The sequence below is a fragment of the Mustela putorius genome, unplaced genomic scaffold (genome assembly GCF_011764305.1).
Source record: "Mustela putorius furo isolate JIRA1106 unplaced genomic scaffold, ASM1176430v1.1 tig00000813_pilon_pilon_pilon, whole genome shotgun sequence".
Taxonomy (NCBI): domain Eukaryota; kingdom Metazoa; phylum Chordata; class Mammalia; order Carnivora; family Mustelidae; genus Mustela; species Mustela putorius.
The window spans coordinates 4,906,632-4,924,640 of NW_025421485.1; the positions used below are offsets into that span (position 1 = coordinate 4,906,632).

General features: G+C 41.8%; 1 protein-coding gene and 1 non-coding gene across 2 annotated transcripts in view; one reads left to right on the forward strand and one right to left on the reverse strand.

The window, feature by feature from the left end:
• The first annotated feature begins 3,896 nt into the window (after positions 1-3,896).
• NOL10 (nucleolar protein 10) overlaps positions 3,897-18,009 on the forward strand; it is an 85,581-nt gene continuing 71,468 nt past the window's right edge. Inside the window, exons 1-8 of the mRNA XM_045084881.1 lie at positions 3,897-4,086; positions 6,090-6,135; positions 8,168-8,266; positions 11,556-11,633; positions 12,984-13,021; positions 14,304-14,440; positions 15,396-15,461; positions 16,741-16,801. Coding sequence (XP_044940816.1) covers positions 4,021-4,086; positions 6,090-6,135; positions 8,168-8,266; positions 11,556-11,633; positions 12,984-13,021; positions 14,304-14,440; positions 15,396-15,461; positions 16,741-16,801 — 591 coding nt within the window. The 5' untranslated portion in view covers positions 3,897-4,020. The remainder of the gene's footprint in view (positions 4,087-6,089; positions 6,136-8,167; positions 8,267-11,555; positions 11,634-12,983; positions 13,022-14,303; positions 14,441-15,395; positions 15,462-16,740; positions 16,802-18,009) is intronic.
• On the reverse strand, positions 6,923-7,072 carry LOC123393324. The gene has a single exon (XR_006608092.1). It is a non-coding gene; the product is annotated as a U12 minor spliceosomal RNA (small nuclear RNA).

Here is an 18,009-nt window from a genome sequence, read left to right on the forward strand (position 1 = left end):
AGAAGGGTTTAGAGACCAGTTGGCGGTAGAAGGAGAGAATTCAAAGAGGAATCTTGGATAGTACTTGAAAGTTTCTGAAATGGCATCTCATAACAGAACATTTAAGTTATTTGGAGCCTACATTTAGCTTTTTTTCTTCAGCAGTTTTAAATATTTTGGTTCCTAGGGCTAAACAATAGCAATAACACATAATGCTCACCATGTCAGGCCCTGCTCTGAGCGCTCCAGCTCTACTGTATTTTATTGAATCTAAAAGCCCAAGGGGGCATCTTGCTGGCCCAGTTGATAGAGCACATGACTCTTGTGAATTTGAGCCCCGCATTGGGCACAGAACTTATCTAAAAATAAATAAATAAATAAATAAATAAATAAATAAATAAAAGCTCATTAACTATAAGATACACCATTACCTCAAGTACCACTAGAGGAAAAAACTAGAGGCATGACACACAAGACACACCCTCATTTCAGGAATGTTAAAAATAGATGTCCAGGACTGAATGATTTATGGTATATGCTCATTTTATCTTTACAACAGTCTCTGAAGTAGGTACTCATATTATCCTCATTTTTCAAATAAGGAAACAAATTAGATTAACTCACTGTATCTAGGTTCTCTCTGCGTAGCCAGTAGTAGAACCAGGATTGGGCCCCAGGCGATCTGGCTCTAGAGTCTGTTCTCCAAGCAGAGGCATTTAATAAGCACTACACTCAAAGTTCAGTATAACCTTGGGACTGTTTGTGTTATACACGATACTAGGAACACTGGGGAAACTGCGCCATGCTTTGCGGTTCTTTTTTTTTTTTTTAATTTTTAGAAAAGATCTTTATTTATTTACTTGAAAGAGAGAGAGACCAAGCAGAAGGAGTGGGAGAGGGAGAGAGAAGACACCCCACTGAGCAGAGTGCCCAATGTGGGGCTCCATCCCATATGACCTGAGCTGAAGGCAGATGCTTAATGGACTGAGCCACCCAGACGCCCCGCTTTGCAATTCTGTCCTCAATGGAAAGCAACCCTAGAGAGTGGTAGGCCAAACCCTCAGGCCAGTGACCCTGTTTCATCTCGCAGAAAACACTGTGTTCCCTTGTGTATGTTTCCTGACTCAAAGCTCTGACATTTATCGTTGCAGACATAAGATGTAGAAATGGACATGTTTGAAACAATAATCATCTGGCATAGAGACATGCTGTTTTTAATATTACTGAAGGCCAAGATGTATGGACCAAAGAATTAGGACTTTGGGTCAAGATGAGCAGTGATAAATTAACTGATTCATTTTTTTTTTTAAGAATTTTATTTATTTATTTGACAGAGAGAGATCACAAGTAGGCAGAGAGGCAGGCAGAGATAGAGGAAGGGAAGCAGGCCCCCTGCTGAGCAGAGAGCCCGATGTGGGACTCGATCCCAGGACCCTGAGATCATGACCTGAGCCGAAGGCAGTGGCTTAACCCACTGAGCCACCCAGGCGCCCCAACTGATTCATTTTTATTAAGAAATACTTACTGAAAATGTGCTACATACTTGGCACTGTGTCGGCCCAGGGAACCCAGAGATGAATTAAGACCCAGTGCTCAGCCTTCAAAACAAGGGTTTGTTAAAAAAAAAAAGAAGAAGAAGAAGAAGAAGAATCAAATACAAAAATAAAAGGCCCAGTGTTGCCATAGTGTCTCGATGGAGGGGATAGTCAGACAAGTACATTACAACCCACAAAGATAATTGCCGCAGATTTACTTCAAAATCATTCAAAATAACCCAAGGATGAGAGAGTGGTGAGGGTATAACAGAAGCATGATGGGTCACTTGTAAGCTGTGGAAGTTGGGTGATACGCACATGAGTTTAATACCTTCAATACCTTAATACTTCAAATATATAGTAATAAGAAAGAGGGAGGAAGAAGGTGAAAGAGTGAAGGCCATGTACACAAGGAGACTGTCCCAAGTTTATGGGCTCTTGGAAAATGACATTTTAGTAAGCCTTGAGAGGTTGTGGTGATTTAAGGAAACCAGAGCACCTGAAGGAAACCTCTAAGCCTCGACTTTCAGGACAGCATTATATCCAAGTTCATTATTATTATTATCTTAGTAGGGTGTGTTAAATTACCGAATCTGTTGCTAACAAAAATCTACTAAAAAGATATAATTGCTATAAAGGTACTTATACAGTACAGTGAAAGCATAGGAGAATGAACAAGATATTCAAAAGATAAGTTTTGAAAAGTTGGTAGAATTTGGATATAAGGAGAAAGGGAGGGCATTCCAGAATCCAGATTAGTATGAGCAAAGATTCGAAACCACCATAACGAAACCAATGCTAACAAAAGAAAAGGCAAATTTAGGGGTTGGTGGGAAAGAGGATTGAATAAAGTAGAGTGAAATGGCCTAGGGCCCTTAATTATCAAAATCAGTAGGATAGAGCTGCCTGGGTGGCTCAGTCGGCTGAAAGATTGACTTTGGCTCAGTTCCTGATGTCAGGGTCCTGGGATGGAACTCTGCCTCGGGCTCTCTACTCAGCCAGGAATCTGCTTGTCTCTCTGCCACTCCCCTGCTGGTGTTCTTTCTCTCTCAAATAAATACCTAAAATCTTAAAAAAAAAATTAGGTCTACGTATCTGTCTAACACAGAGCACTTAGTGACAGATACTTTTGTTTTACAAAGGGCTTTTACAATGCATTTGTGGAAATAATAAAAGCAGCATTATTTGTATAATGGAAGGTTTCTTGGAAATCATCCTGCATATTTTGGAAAAAGTTTTCTATTTTTATGACTTGCTTAAAAGGTCTATTTTATTATTGCTAGGAAGCCCATGATCTTTCTACTGCGGCACACTGCCTCCCCAAGGAGGATGACGGTATCTGGACTTGAACTCTGAGGACACTTACAACAAAAAGAAAAATTGCTAAGCCCAGAAGTCCTCACCTTGCCATAAACTAATATAGCCTGTGCTCAAAATGACCCACCTGTTACATGTAAGGGACGTGGCACTATCTCACAATTTCAAAGGGACCCGTTTGAGTGCTACACTTTCCCCTTAACTTTTCTTCTAGCTGGAAATTCTCCAGTCCTCACATCTAGGTAACAGTAAAGGCTGTTCTCTGTATAACTGGACAATCAGCAGAGTCTGCGGACTTTCTGAAAACGATGTGTGGGACTTTGTGTCCCACACCCGTCTCAAAAGACATCAGCTGCAAAAGAACTTCGTCCTTGATCTCCACTCTTTTTACCACTTTCCTTAGTATGCTTTTTCTTTTCTTTCCCTCTTTAGTGGAGGAATGACAAATCCAGACGAAAGTAACTTTTTTTTTTTTTTTAAGGTTTTATTTGACAGACGGAGATCACAATTTGGCAGAGAGGCAGGCACAGAGAGAGGAAGGGAAGCCGACTCCTTGCTGAGCAGCCCGATGAGGGGCTCGATCCCAGGGATCCTGGGGATCCTGGGATCCAGGCACCCTGGGATCCTGAACTGAGCCGAAGGCAGAGGCTTTAACCCACTGAGCCGCTGAGCCACCCAGGCGCCCCGAAAGTAACATTTTTAATACACTAGCTTTAAAGGGCATTCATCTGTGATGTATTCTTACTGAAACACCGGAGAGAAAATAATACAACTCCACCCTGACTCGTGGCCGCCTCCTCCGCCGGCGTTCCCTGGACCCAGCCCCCAAGCTGTCCGTTCGCCCGGCCAGCGCCGCCTGCCCCACTCGGGACCGCGACACCTCGGCCAGGACAGCGACCCTCGGGGGTTCCTAATGTTCGGGGCGTGGGGGGATGGGGAGAGAGAACGGCTCCTGGCCCTTCCTGTCGTGAGCTCTCCTCGCCAGAAGCCCACGCGTCTTCCTCCCGGCCTCTCTACTTCCCTCTTCCGGAAACTGGCGCGGTTCCGGCGCGGGGGCGACGTCATCAGCCGGCGCCGGCGCCGCACGCCGCCCAGCCGCGCGGGGGACACGCTGAGTTTCTGATGCTCGCGTGCGGCGCGGGGAGAGGGACCCGGGGAGAAACGCGGGTCGCCGCTGCCCTGCGCCGCCATGCAGGTGTCCAGCCTCAACGAGGTGAAGATTTACAGTCTCAGCTGCGGCAAGTCTCTGCCCGAGGTGAGGCACTTCGGGGTCCCCCCTCCTGGCAAGGCAGCCGCCCTCTCCTCGGCCCTGGCTGCTGTGTCAGCCTCGTCCTGGCCGGCCCCTGGCTCGGGGAGGCCCGGAGGCTAGTGACGGTGCCCCGTGGAAGCTGGTCGGTGGTGGTGGACGAGGACACTGCTCTTCCCGCGCCAGAAGCGAGGCGGAGGGCGACGGGGCTCGATGAGCTTCGCTGGAACTTTTGTCACGTTCCCTAGAACAGAGGGCGCGTCTTTGGGGGCTTCTGGGGATGTTCCCAGCTACTCCACACAGGGGGAAAGCTTGGGCAGATGGGTTACAGACATTTTCCCCCGTTCATCGGCTGTTTGTTGGATGCCTGCTGTATGCCGAGCTCTGGAGATACAGCCGTGAGCAACGAAACGCATCTGCAGAGTTTCTGGTGTGCAGGGCAGTATTTCTGAACCTTTCTGACCTTACCTTGACTTCATCCAGTCTTCGGACCTCAGAGTCGGAAGGGGCTGGGAAAATAGTGATCCCTTTACAGTCTTCTCTTATTTAAAATACATAACGGTTCCAGTGATGTGAAGGATGGTTTATCCAAGCGCAGCCTTGGTTTGGTTTTTCGTGTCTTGTAAGTCTTGGTCAAGCCTCTGTCCAAGCTCTTCCAGTAAGAGGAAACTTTTAGCAGGAGCTTATTTCCATTTTTAGATTACTGGTTGGATAGTGGTTTTAAAGCTTGTCGTTTTATAGCATGCTGCTGTTGGTTTGACTCTTGCCCTCGGAAATCAGAATAAATGTAGCTCTTCATTGTCTGCCCCTGAAATATTTGGAGTCAGTGATTAGATTCTTCCTTTTCAGAATTCAGGCTAGATAATTCCTCATCAACCTGTTATTCTTCACACAGCATGATCGTTCTCATTGTGTCCAGTGTGTGCATTTGTTGAGAAGTGACTGTATGCCGGCAGCCCTGTTCTGAGATTGGGATGTATGGTGAACACGTCCGATCAGGTTCCTTGTTGGGAAAAAGGATGAGTGAACAGACAAGAAGACACTTCAGATAATGATAAGTGCTTTGAGTGGTGTGTGACTAGAAGTGAGCATTGGGGCCAAAATGTTTAGAGAGAGAGTGTTTTGGATAAAGCCTTCAGGGAAGGCCTTTCTGCAAGAGGTGGTAGGAGCAGAAGCTTGGATAATGGAAAAGAGCCCATCATGTGAAGCTGGGGGAACAGTTTTCAGTGCTGAGAGAACAGAAGGTATACGTGTTTCCAGGTAGGTGTGCACTTGGCATGTTGGAGAAGCAGAAGAGGCACAGGTGTGACTATATCCTCAGGAGAGAGAGTGGGGCGGGTAAGGCTGGAGAGAGGGGCCCTGAAGGCTCAGGCAGGAGGTTAGGGTATTATCGTTAGTGCTTCTGGAAGCCGTTGTTGGGCTTTAATCTGGGCTGCTGTGTGCAAAGGACTGTAGCTGGGGAGAGAATGAGTGGGGATGAGGTAGCTAGGCCACCTGAGAGACTTGGGTTTTGGAATTACGCTGCCTGCTACGCTGAGCTACATTGATTTCAGAAGAAAATTTGCTGTCAGTGAGTATGACTTAAAAGTGTCATTTCTGCATTATCCAGTATCAGCTATCTGGTTGGTTAATGATCTTGTTTTGTTCTTTCTAAAAAAAATAAGTTTACAAAACTTTCTCCTTTTAATGTTTTACTTCGTAATATTTCCCTTGAGTAAAGAAAGTTATTCCATACATTAATTGTAACCCATAACATTTGAGGATTAGTGCCTTCTGGATGAATTCGTTTTCTTTTGTGTAAAACTTAGCAATTCTAAAACTTACTGTCTAATGTATAAATATGTACCAGAAAAAAAATCCAGAGGCTATGTTAACAGGATTGGATTACAAAATATTTTCACTTCCTATGTTAATATGTCCTATAAGGTTTTGATTTTTTAGTGTGAGCGTTTTTGTAAGCAGAGAAACAAAGTAAATATGATCTGAAGTAAAGTTTCTTCATTTTCTTTAAGTGGCTTTCTGACAGGAAGAAGAGAGCACTACAGAAGAAAGATGTTGGTGAGTATTATTTTTTCCCTCTTTGCCTATATTCATGATCCATATTACATGCTTTCACACATTTGTTGTTATATTTAAGTGGAGGTTTATAAAACAGTGCAGTTAATATGCTGGAAAATATACTTTTTGCCCTTTTCCTTCCCAAGAAACTTTCTGTTGTGTTTGATGTGTTCCTGGTGAATGTGGGGTTTAATTCTACATACTTGGAAACCACAAAGTTAGCCTGTTACTATTTCATGGCTAATAGCGGAAGACATGCTGTCCTGGGTCGGAGGTGAGGCACAGCAGATGGTTATGAGTGTCAGCAGATTACTGTCAGGTCCCCACGCCCTGAGTCCCCCAGGGGCACTCAGCAGGGCCCGGAGGGCTGCTGGACACTCGGGGGCTTGCGTTGCGGCTAAGGACCACCACACTTGGTGCTGCTTTTGTAGCAAGTCCACTGCTTTTGTAGCAAGCAGGTAGCAAGCCTGCCCTTTGCCCAGAGGAGACCTGTCACCTTAGCCGTCAAGGTTCTCGGCTGCGCAAATGACGCTGACAAATAGTTCGGGTGAAGGCATGGCCACGGCGTTGTAGTCTTGCTGTACCTAGCAAGATGTACAGGAATGCAGGAGATGTGAGGAAGATCATCTCTCCTGGCTATGCCATAACTGCTTTCTTTGTTCTCTTTTGTGTCAAAATCTTTTTACTAAAAGATCACTGCAGAAGATACTGATTTTTTTTTTTTATGTCAGCTGAGAAAAATGTAAGATCAGTCTTTTTTTTTTTTTTAATTTTTTTAAAAAGGGGGCTTGCAGATCATGACTCCCAGGTATCCTGCAAAATAGGCCAGTCACCTTAGGGGCAACCTTTACCTGCTAAATGATTCATCTCACATTAACAGTGAGGTTTTGGGTGTCACACCAAATTGTTACTTTCCTTCTGCATAAGTTTAAGGCATTGATCAGTTTTTCTTAAACAAATTTTCACTGAATTTTCTCCATCACAGCTTGCCATATGTGAAAGATGATTTATCTTTCCTTATATGTTATTTAAATTCATTCCTAAAAATCAAAGACGAAGATGTTGGAGAGGTTTCTTCTGGGTGTGAGAGAAAGAGCCCAAGGCAAGCATCTTGGAAGAGAAGCCTTCAAATAGATAGTACCGAAGTTAGATGAGAGAACTTTGAATCAAGGAAAACCAGAACTGCTGCCTTAGTAATGTTCGCTGATTCAGATTTCTTCTGAGTTCCCTGTCCACTCCAGCATCCTAGTGTGTAGGAAAACAGATGTGGATCACTTAGAGGAAAAAACTGTTCTCCGCTCTTTCTCTCGACCTGTCTCAAAACGATCCTGTGTCTTCCATATTGAGTGGGCCATTCCTACTGTGTTTGAATCTTATTTTTGGGTTTAATATAATGAACCAGGCAGTAATGTGCTATAGAGTCATAAATGATCGTTGCAGCAGACCCGTTGTTACGATAGCAACTAGCGGGAATGCACATGTTCTTACAGAAGTGAACCAGGTTTTGTGAGAGTCAGTTTTGATCCAGAGAAATTGCTCTAAATCTTACTCTAGCTGGGTCCTCTTGGCTCACACCAGCAGAGGCAAAAGTCAGCTTGGTACCAGTTTTTTTTATATAAACTTTAGATTTTAAGCTTTTATTGAATAGGAGGAAAAAATGGTAAGATTTTTGTCATGGCTGTGATTGAGCAGTGATAGTGCTGTAATGTTTGTTCTGTTCGTCCTTCATCCAGGTCTTGAAACTTGGTGTTTGATACACCATTGCAAACACTTTTTTTTCAATTAGTGATGATACTTTTACTTTTTTCTTTATAAAAAGTAAAAATGAAATACTAATGTATAAGAATAATGTATGCGCTAAGAAAACCCCCCTGTGTGATGGGTGGGTCTGTACATTTGTGCTTTCCCAAGGCTCGGAAGCACAGGGACATTGTTAACATGTTCGTAGTGACTGCTCTGTGTGCCTTGTCTTTTTAGGAAATAAAATAAGCACTTGGTAGTTAAATCCATTACTTATTTCCTCTCTTTGTAGATGTCCGCAGGAGAATCGAACTTATTCAGGATTTTGAAATGCCTACTGTTTGCACCACTATTAAGGTGTCAAAAGATGGACAGTATATCTTAGCAACTGGTAAGCATCTTTTTGGTTAATGATGTCCATGCATTTTATAGCAGGAAGTGCTAGGATGGGAAAAGTCGCTCTTTAAAATTACCTTAACATTTTACTATAAAAAAGTTCAAACATACAGAAATACTGAAAAAATTTTGCAATGAACATTCCTTTGCCCCCCACCTAGATTCTCAGTAGTCTTTTGCTTGGTCTTATCTGTCCATCTCCGACCAGTCATCAGTCTGTCCTATTTTTTGATACATCTCAGAGCAGGTAGCAGATACCACTGTATTTTTCCCTTAAGTATCTCGGTGTGTATACCGTTATCTAGAGTTTACTTTTATTTGTGGTTTTTCTTTTAGGTAAATTTACATATAGTGAAATGCACAGCTCTTTTGAAGGAGTATTGACAGATGTATACACCTGTGTAGGCCAAACCCTAGTCAAGATCCAGAACATTCCTTTCATCCAGAAACGTCTTTCATGTTCCTCACAGTCAGTCCTGCTCTCACCCATGCGCAGGCAACCATTGCTCAGTGTTTTTGTGTGTGTGTGTGTGTGTGTGTGTGTGTTTGTACCGGTGACAAGTTTAGCCTGTTTTGGAACTTTATGTAAATGTAGTCATACACTATGGATTTTTTTTCTGTGAGCCTTCTTTTCTTAGGACTTTAAGATTCATACATGTTGGGGGCGCCTAGGTGGCTCAGTTGGTTAAGCCTCTGCCTTCAGCTCAGGTCATGATCTCAGGGTCCTGGGCTCTCTGCTCAGCGGGGAGCCTGCTTCCCCTTCTCTGCCTGCCTCTCGGCCTACTTACGATCTCTGTCAAATAAATACATAAAATCTTTAAACAAACAAAGAAAAGATTCTTACATGTTGTTCTGTGTGTCAGTAGGTTTTTTTATTTTGTTTTGTTTTGTTTTTTATTACCAAGTAGTATTTTCCTGTAAGAATATACTGGAGTTTATTTATCCATTCTTTATATGATAGACACCTGGACTGTTTTCATTTTTTGGCTATTACTGATAAAGCACAATGAACAATCTTACCCAGGCTTGTTTTGAGGACATTGCTGGGTCAGAAGGTAGGTGTCTCTTTAGTTTCCTAGGAAGCTGCCAGACATTTTCCAAAGTGGTCAGATCATTTTATATTCCTACCAGCAAGGAATGAGTTCTGAAAGGGTCACTTTTAACATAATTTTCTGTATAATGATATAATGGACTAATATTTTTTATGTCACTAAGATTTTATATGAGATGATGTATCAGTTCCAAAAAGCCATAAAATATAGGAAACTTTTTTTTTTAAAGATTTTATTTATTTATTTGACAGAGAGAGATCACAAGTAGGTGGAGAGGCAGGCACAGAGAGAGGAGGAAGCAGGCTCCCCGCTGAGCAGAGAGCCCGATGTGGGGCTCCATCCCAGGACCCTGGGATCATGACCTGAGCCGAAGGCAGAGGCTTTAACCGAAGGCAGAGGCTTTAACCCACTGAGCCACCCAGGCACCCATATAGGAAACTTTTTGAAGAGCATTACCCAGTGTGTGGTTTGTCTGAGATTTGGGCGCATCTGTCCTGTGTATTGTCCACATACTTTTTTTTTATTTTGGTGGATTAACATTATCCTTCTATATCTCTTTTCCAAATGCTTTCTTATTTGACAGCTTTATCCATCAACATGCCAGTCTCTTTTGTTTTATGTTAATGCTTGTCCTAGTGCTAACACTATCCACATTTTTTAGCCCACAGTTCATATGTAAGAACTACGTAGGCTGTATATAGTTTTTTTTTTTAAGACTTTATTTATTTATTTGAGAGAGAGAGATAGCTAGAGATAGAGCACAAGCAGGAGAGAGAGGGAGAAGCTGGTTCCCCACTCGATCCCAGGATCATGACCTGAGCCGAAGGCAGAGGCTTTAACCCACTGAGCCACCCAGGCGCCCCTTAATACTGTTTTTAAATGAGTTCTCATTACTTTAAAAAAAAAAATGCATTGTTTTTAAAAACCAGTCTTTTGGGGCACTGGGTGACTCAGTGGGTTAAGCCCCGGCCTTGGGCTCAGGTCATGATCTCAGGGTCCTGGGATCCAGCCCTGCATTGGGCTCTCTGCTCAGCAGGGAGCCTGCTTCTCCCCCACCCCCCTCTGCCTGCTTCTGCCTACTTGTGATCTCTCTCACTGTCAAAAAATAAATAAAATCTTAAAAAAAAAACAAACACAGTCTTTTTGGGGGCGCCTGGGTGGCTCACTCGTTAAGTGTCTGTGTTCAGCTCAGGTCATGATCCCATGGTTCTGGGATTGAATCCTGTAGTGGGCTCCCTGCTCAGTGGGGTGTCTGCTTCTCCCTCTCCCTCTGCTGCTCCCTGTGCTGTGCCCTGTCTCTTTTTCTATCTCTGTCAGTAAATAAGTAAAATCTTAAAAACAAAAAAACAGTCTTTTTCTTTTCTTGATTGCAAACATGATACACTTGTAAAAAATGCAAACATTACAGAAATGCCTAAGATAAAATGTGAAAGGTCCTAAACTTGCCCTTCACGGAGATAAGCAGTTAGTGTGCTTCTTCCAAGCTTTTCTGTACACAGTGCCTACATGACCAGTGTTCGGTTTACAAATACGCAGCTGTAGGTATCGCTCTGCAGCACTCACCTGCCTCTCTGTACTCTCTTTTACTTGGTAGTATGGTTTGTGGGCTTTCTCCGTCAGTACAGGTCTGCATCCTCTTTATGAGCTACATGATGGTGTGCCATCCTCTATTTCATCGTTTCCGTGTCCGCGGACATCTTACTTGCTTTCAGTTTGGGCCGTTTGTGAACTGCTGCAGTGAACACCCCTCACGTCTTTGGTACACTTGTGAGTGTGTTTCTCTAGGATAAATTTGTATAAGTCGGAGTACAGATTCAGGCTGTATAAACATCACATATTTTACAGATATTGCCGGACTGTCCTTCAGAGAAGTTGTAAGCATTTATACTAATCACCAAGTGTGTGATTTTAGCTGCCCCTCCCCCCATCTACACATCTGCACATCTGTCTTAATCTTTGCCATTCCAATGAACAATAACTGTTTTCATCTACTTTGTTAGATTATTTGTGAAGTTTATTCCTTTTTTGTATTTCATTTTCTGTGACTTGCTTATTTGTATCCTTTGCCGGTTTTCTTCTTGGCATGTTGGGGATGGCTGCTTTTTCTTCCATGTGGTTATAATGAATCCTGTTTGCCTCTGAACAAAAAGTATACTTAATATATCTTCAGGATATTGACAATGAAAAAAATGTCCTTTAGGTTTTATGTCACATTAATTTTTTTTAATATAGGAACATATAAACCTCGGGTTCGATGTTATGACACCTACCAGTTATCCTTGAAGTTCGAAAGGTGTTTAGATTCAGAAGGTAAGTAAGAGATGAAATTTGAAATCGTGAAAGTAGCTTTAATGTATGGCTACTTTTCTGCTTTTTTAAAATGGGAATGTGTCGTGTATAAGTTCTCTTTGCTGTGTAACAAATTACCATGAATGTGGCAGTTCAAAACATGCATTTATTAGCCAATGGCTCTGTAGGTGAAGTTCATCCTGCTGTGTTCTGCGTTCAGGGCCGACCCTCCGGCTTTTATTCTGGGGCTTTGGGCAAGAATCTGCTTCGAAGCTTTCCAGGTGTTGGCAGAATGCAGTTTGTTGTGCTTGTGGGACCAGGGTTCCTGTTTCTTGCCAGCTGTCAGCCTGGGCCACTCAGCTTCTGGAGGCTGCCTACACTCCTTGTCACCTGGTCTTCATCTGTGAGCCAGCACCTACTCACTGGCTCCTCCTCCTGGTTTGAATCTCTCATTTGAGAAAACCCTGATTTTAAAGATGTGATTCTAGATCTCCCCTTCCCCATCTGATGTGATAGGGTTACAGGGCGTCCCATCAGCATTCATAGGCTCTGCCCACTCCGCGGGGAAGGCCGCTACCGGGAAGGTCAGGGAGGTGGAGGTCTTTCTGTCAGGGGCCTGGTGTTTGGGGTTGACAGAAAAGCAGTTAATGGGCTAAGTCTTCTTCAGGGGGTTTTACCCTTTCCTTTTTACAAACAAGTCAAACTCCACATGCTGCTACAACTGTTTTCACTCTAATGTGTAGCAGATGTATGATGAATGAGTCAAAAGCTACTATTGTCTTTTTAAAATGAGTAATTTTTTTTTTTTAAGATTTTATTTATTTATTTGACAGACAGAGATCACATGTAGGCAGAGAGGCAGGCAGAGAGAGAGGGGGGGAAGCAGGCTCCCTGCTGAGCCGAAAGCCTGATGCGGGGCTTGATCCCAGGACCCTGAGATCATGACCTGAGCCAAAGGCAGAGGCTTAAGCCACTGAGCCACCCAGGCACCCCAGCTTAAAATGAGTAATTAAAAAAAGTTTTGAATGTTCTTTAATGTCTGTTTTATTTTGAGCTTCTCAGAAAAACGGAGAGTTTAGAAGTCATTATGTTTTGTGAGTTTATCTATTTAATTTGCTTCAGTTCTGGTTCTGCAGCTAATCTGTTTGATCTGTGTTGAGAAATTAAAAAGCTTTTAATCTTCCATTGGGTGTTTTGTGCCCAATTTAATATGGCAACTTTATTCTTGTCTCATGGAAGGACAAGAAAGGGGAAAAAACCCCATATTTGTATGTAATTTTTGTGTTGAGCCGAATCTTTGCATCAAGTTTGCATTGTTAGAAGAACATGGGTTAATAACTGTAGTTTTTCTTACTATTTCTTGTTTTTCAGTTGTCACCTTTGAAACTCTCTCTGATGATTATTCAAAGGTATGCTTGATAGTGTTGGTTGGTACTGGCCATCCTTAGGAAGTCATGATAAGTATTTTTATGATGTTCCCAGTGTTACATTGAAAATGGCTGCATAATAAAACAAAACCTATCATCTTCTATTAGTATATTTTTAGTTTGACACATGTATGATACACAGAGTATCTTTTATTTTCTCTTTAATTTTTAAAAAATTAAAAAATTTTTTTTTCAGAGTATCTTTTAAAACAATAGTGATAGACTTTGGCCAGTTTAATATCAAAATACGTTTTCTGTATCCTATATAAAACCTTATCTATATTGTCAAGAAATTGGTGGCAGCCATCCTTTTTAATCCATATTAGATTATAGATTTGTGATTTTTAATTATTTCGTTTAAATTTGTGTTATTTGCCATGTTGCTTTCATATGTGAAAAGTAAAATAGCATTATTGTATGATTAGTTTTCTTAACTCTGCAAATAGTCGTGGAATGGTTCTGAAACAGTTTGAAACACAGCTAGACATATTTTTTCTTTTCTTTTTCTGGTGCCATTAGTCCATCTTTCAACTCATGTCATTTTCAGTAGTTACAAAATTGTTAGTAAATTACTTTATTTTTTAGTGATGTCACCTTGAAGGAAAATTGAATTTTCTTTTTTTTCTTTTCTTTTTTTTTTTTTTTAAATTGAATTTTCTGAGCTGACATGGCTTTATATATTGTCTCAGTTCTGGAAACAATGGAATATAGTTTATTCTTTTGCCTAGAGTGGTCATTAATCGTGTGTTGGGGGACATGTAATTTTACAAGGTATTTTCTCTAGATATTGATAAATTTGCTGTTAAATACCATTTGCAGATTTTTAAGCTACTTTTGAAATACTTTAATGTTAAATTGGTACAGGGGGTTTATCAAACCTTGAATGGCAATTGTGAGATTATTAAAACATGTTCTTAAGTAAAATAGGAAATTACTTGTGGTTGCTGAGCAGAGCTCCACGTTGTCAAGTGCTGGTGCTAGATGAATGTAGGGCATTTGCTTTAAGTCTCTGTTCGAAGGCAAGAAGGACTCTTTTGGGTTCAGGAAGGTGTTAAGAAAGCAGGTGAGAGGGTTGACTCTTAGTTGTGATAGAGAGCTGTGTGTGCTTGGTGTGTGTGCTTACGTGTGTGTGCTTACGTGTGTGCTCCTAGAGAGAAGAAGGCCGGGAGGGGTCAGCGTGTTCTTGCTCCGTCCGTTCTAGTGGTGATGAAGTGAATGCTTTTCCTAGACACCTCAGCCAACTCATGTTCTTTTTCATTTCCAGATTGTTTTCTTACATAATGATAGATACATCGAGTTTCACTCACAATCAGGTTTTTACTACAAAACCAGAATACCCAAGTTCGGGAGAGATTTCTCCTACCACTACCCTTCCTGTGACTTGTACTTTGTTGGCGCAAGGTATTGGGTCTGACCATTTGTTTCTCCTTTCCACCCCCCAGACAGCGTCTGTTGAAAGCAAGGAGAGGGATTAAAAGAAGAGTAAGATGTGATCCCTACCTTTCGGTTGCTCGAAGGGTATAATATAGTTCCAGAGTAACTAACTGCTCATTGAGGAACTGCATCCTTGACTTTCATTAGCATGGGACTCAGAATCTAGCGCAGCAAGCGTAACCTGTGGGGTCATATTGGGGGTGAAGGTGTTTCCTTAGCCCCATTGCGTGGCATTTGAAAACTTTTCATTTTTTTTTTTTTTTTTTTTTTTTTAAAGATTTATTTATTTATTTGACAGAGAGAGATTACAAGTAGGCAGAGAGGCAGGCAGAGAGAGAGAGAGAGGAGGAAGCAGGCTCCCTGCTGAGCAGAGAGCCTGATGCGGGACTCGATCCCAGGACCCTGAGATCATGACCTGAGCCGAAGGCAGCGGCTTAACCCACTGAGCCACCCAGGCGCCCTGAAAACTTTTCATTTTTAAAAGCTACCTTCTGTGTGATGATAGAAATAATACATATTGATTTTAGAAAATTGGGAAAATATTAAAAAGTATTTGAAAAAACACCCACGGTCATGCCACCTAGAGGAAATCATTATGGTATTTTGTTGTATTTCGTTCTAGTCTTTTTCTTCTATATACATATAGATCCCTTTTGGATCTCGTATTCTCCGTGTTATTTGTAAATAATATTCTGCCTAGTAACTTCATAATATTTCCTTGGTTTAAATCACTTCTATACATGAACAGACTCATGAGGTGATTGTTTTTTAGATTGAAAATACATTTTGGTGTTCAGTTTTACAAAGAACAGTCATGCCCTGGAAGCAAGTGATATATGTATATATTTCTGAAAGTTATACTTAATTGAAGTGAAGTTCATTGCAGTTTACCAGATTTCTAACTTTATTCATTACTTTGTAGCTCTGAAGTTTATCGACTAAACTTGGAACAAGGCCGGTACTTGAATCCTCTACAGACCGATGCCGCGTGAGTATTGATGTGGAACGCTGCTGTATTTCTCTTGGCCAGGAGATGGAGCCTGACGCTCAGGTTATCAGATGGAGGGTGCATTTAAACAGAGCTTGGGGAAATTTAGTTCAAAAGAGTATCCTTAAGTTTTTTAAGTTTTTTTTTTTTTTTTTTTAAGATTTTATTTATTTATTTGACAGAGAGAAATCACAAGTAGATGGAGAGGCAGGCAGAGAGAGAGAAAGGGAAGCAGGCTCTCTGCTGAGCAGAGAGCCCGATGCGGGACTCGATCCCAGGACTCTGAGATCATGACCTGAGCCGAAGGCAGCGGCTTAACCCACTGAGCCACCCAGGCGCCCTTAAGTTTTTTCTTAAACGTAAAATTCACTGAAAGACCTGGTGATTTCTTTAAAAATTTATTTTTTTAAAATATACTCAGAAATTTTATAACTTACTAGGAAGTTGTTTATTATTTTTTGCCCTGTTCTTTAAATTTTCATTTGGATTAACTTGGAGTGTTACTTTTTAAATTTTACTTTTTATGTTTTTGCTGGCAGACATTTAAGGGGTGAAAGCTAAGTTACTTCTCATCTTAAGTGTATAAGGAACTTGTTGGATTTGCCTTATTGCTTTGAACGGGTTTTTAAAGGTTGGAAGAACGTGTAGTGATAGAGACCACATAAACTCTCAGTCATTTTTTCTCACATGTCCTTGAAATGCTCTTATTTTCTTTACAAAGACGAGAGGGGCTTCATGACGTATTGTTGGGGAATAAAGAGTTATCTGCCCTTTTGCTGCATCCGTTCCTGTCTGTATTAGCTCTTATGTATTGTCTCGTAAGCTCTAGATGCCAGGCTGAATGTTTTGTCGTTTTTGTTTCCTCCTTACAACAACCGAAAGAGTTGGAAGTGTCCATTTGACAGGAAGAGAAGGCGAAGCTCTGACGAGTACCCCCATCTCAAGCTGACAAGCTCTCAGGACTGGCTTAGTTAGAGCTTGTGTTCTTTCTGCCGTGAGCCAAGATTTATGGAGAAAGTAGAATAAACCTTTATTCTCAAGCTGGTAGGGTAGTATTTCAGAAGGAACGCCTTTCTGGTGTCATCCGCTGGCAGGCTGAGTGTCTGTCTGGGGATTCTTTCGTTTCTGGTGCTTTTCATACGCGGAGGAGTAGGGAAGAACCTGCCTGTCTGCTTTCTCCATGGGATTGGGTTGACTGTTCATTTAGAAAGTTCACCGAGTATCCCTCCTGCCTAAGGTAGATAATAATACTTTCTCCCTTACTGCTTTACTATTTCAGAGAGAATAACGTGTGTGACATCAACTCAGTACATGGCTTGTTTGCCACAGGAACGATAGAGGTAAGCAAACGTTGCCTTTATTTTTAACTTACTTATTTTACATTTGAGAATATTGGTAAAGACAGAGTCGCTTGTTCCTAAGAGCAGAGAGCTAAAGAAGCAAAAAGCCACTGGTTTGCTTTTTGTGGGAACGCTGGTAATGCTGCACACGTGGACAGAGCCCTTTTGTTGCTGCAAACTGCCTCGTGGTGCCACTGGCCTGGCACGCTTTGACACGGATCATCTTTGACATTGATCATCAGGGGCTAGATGAGCGTCGCTAGCCTCCAGGGAGCAGTGGCAGCACGACAGCCAGTACTGTTCCTAACAGGAGGCCCTGTGTCACGCGTTCCCAGCTCTCTGATACCGGCTGTACAACTGAATTACTGTCCCTGAGGCTTGGTTTCCTCATCGGTGACATGGAGGTGATGACAGCCTGCCAGCTTACAGAGGTGCTGGTGAGAGTCACACGGACAAGGGCACAGGGATCATGATCTAATGTCCTATATAGCATGATTCGAGAAATACAGAATGGTTCCCTTTTAAACTGCAGGACTCTTTTGTTTCCCTCCAAAGATTTTATTTATTTATTTGACAGAGAGAGAGATATAGTGAGAGAGGGAGCATAAGCAGAGACAGTGGAAAAGGGAGAAGCAGGCTGCCTGCGGAGCAGGGAGCCTGATGCGGCTCTCAATCCCAGAATCCTGGGATCATGGCCTGAGCCAAAGGCAGACGTCTAATGACTGAGCCCCAGGTGCCCCTAAACTGCAGTGCTTTTGAATCCCTGTTTTTTTATACTTGTCGAGAATTATTCTAGATTTGTGGTTTTTTAATTACAATAAATACTCATAGTAAAAAAAAAGTTAGAAATGTATTACTGAAAAAGTGTTCTCTTGTGCCTTCCAGTCACCAAATTCTACAGCCAGGAGTTTTAACTCTGTAATTTTTGGGGGGTATATGCAAATATGCATATGTGTTAGTCATCTCCTTTTTTAAAGTGTTATATGAAAGTAAAATTATACTTCTTCATTTGCTTTTTTTAAACATGATGGTATATAATATGCATCTTTATACATTGGTACTTTTAATTAATTATAATGCTAAACTAATTTTTTAAAACTGATGGGTAGGATTCCATTTTGTGAATGTGCTGTAGTTTATTAAACCAATCCCAGAGGAATGAAATTTAGGTCTCTACTCACATTATTTTTGTTAGGAGGTTTAGGATT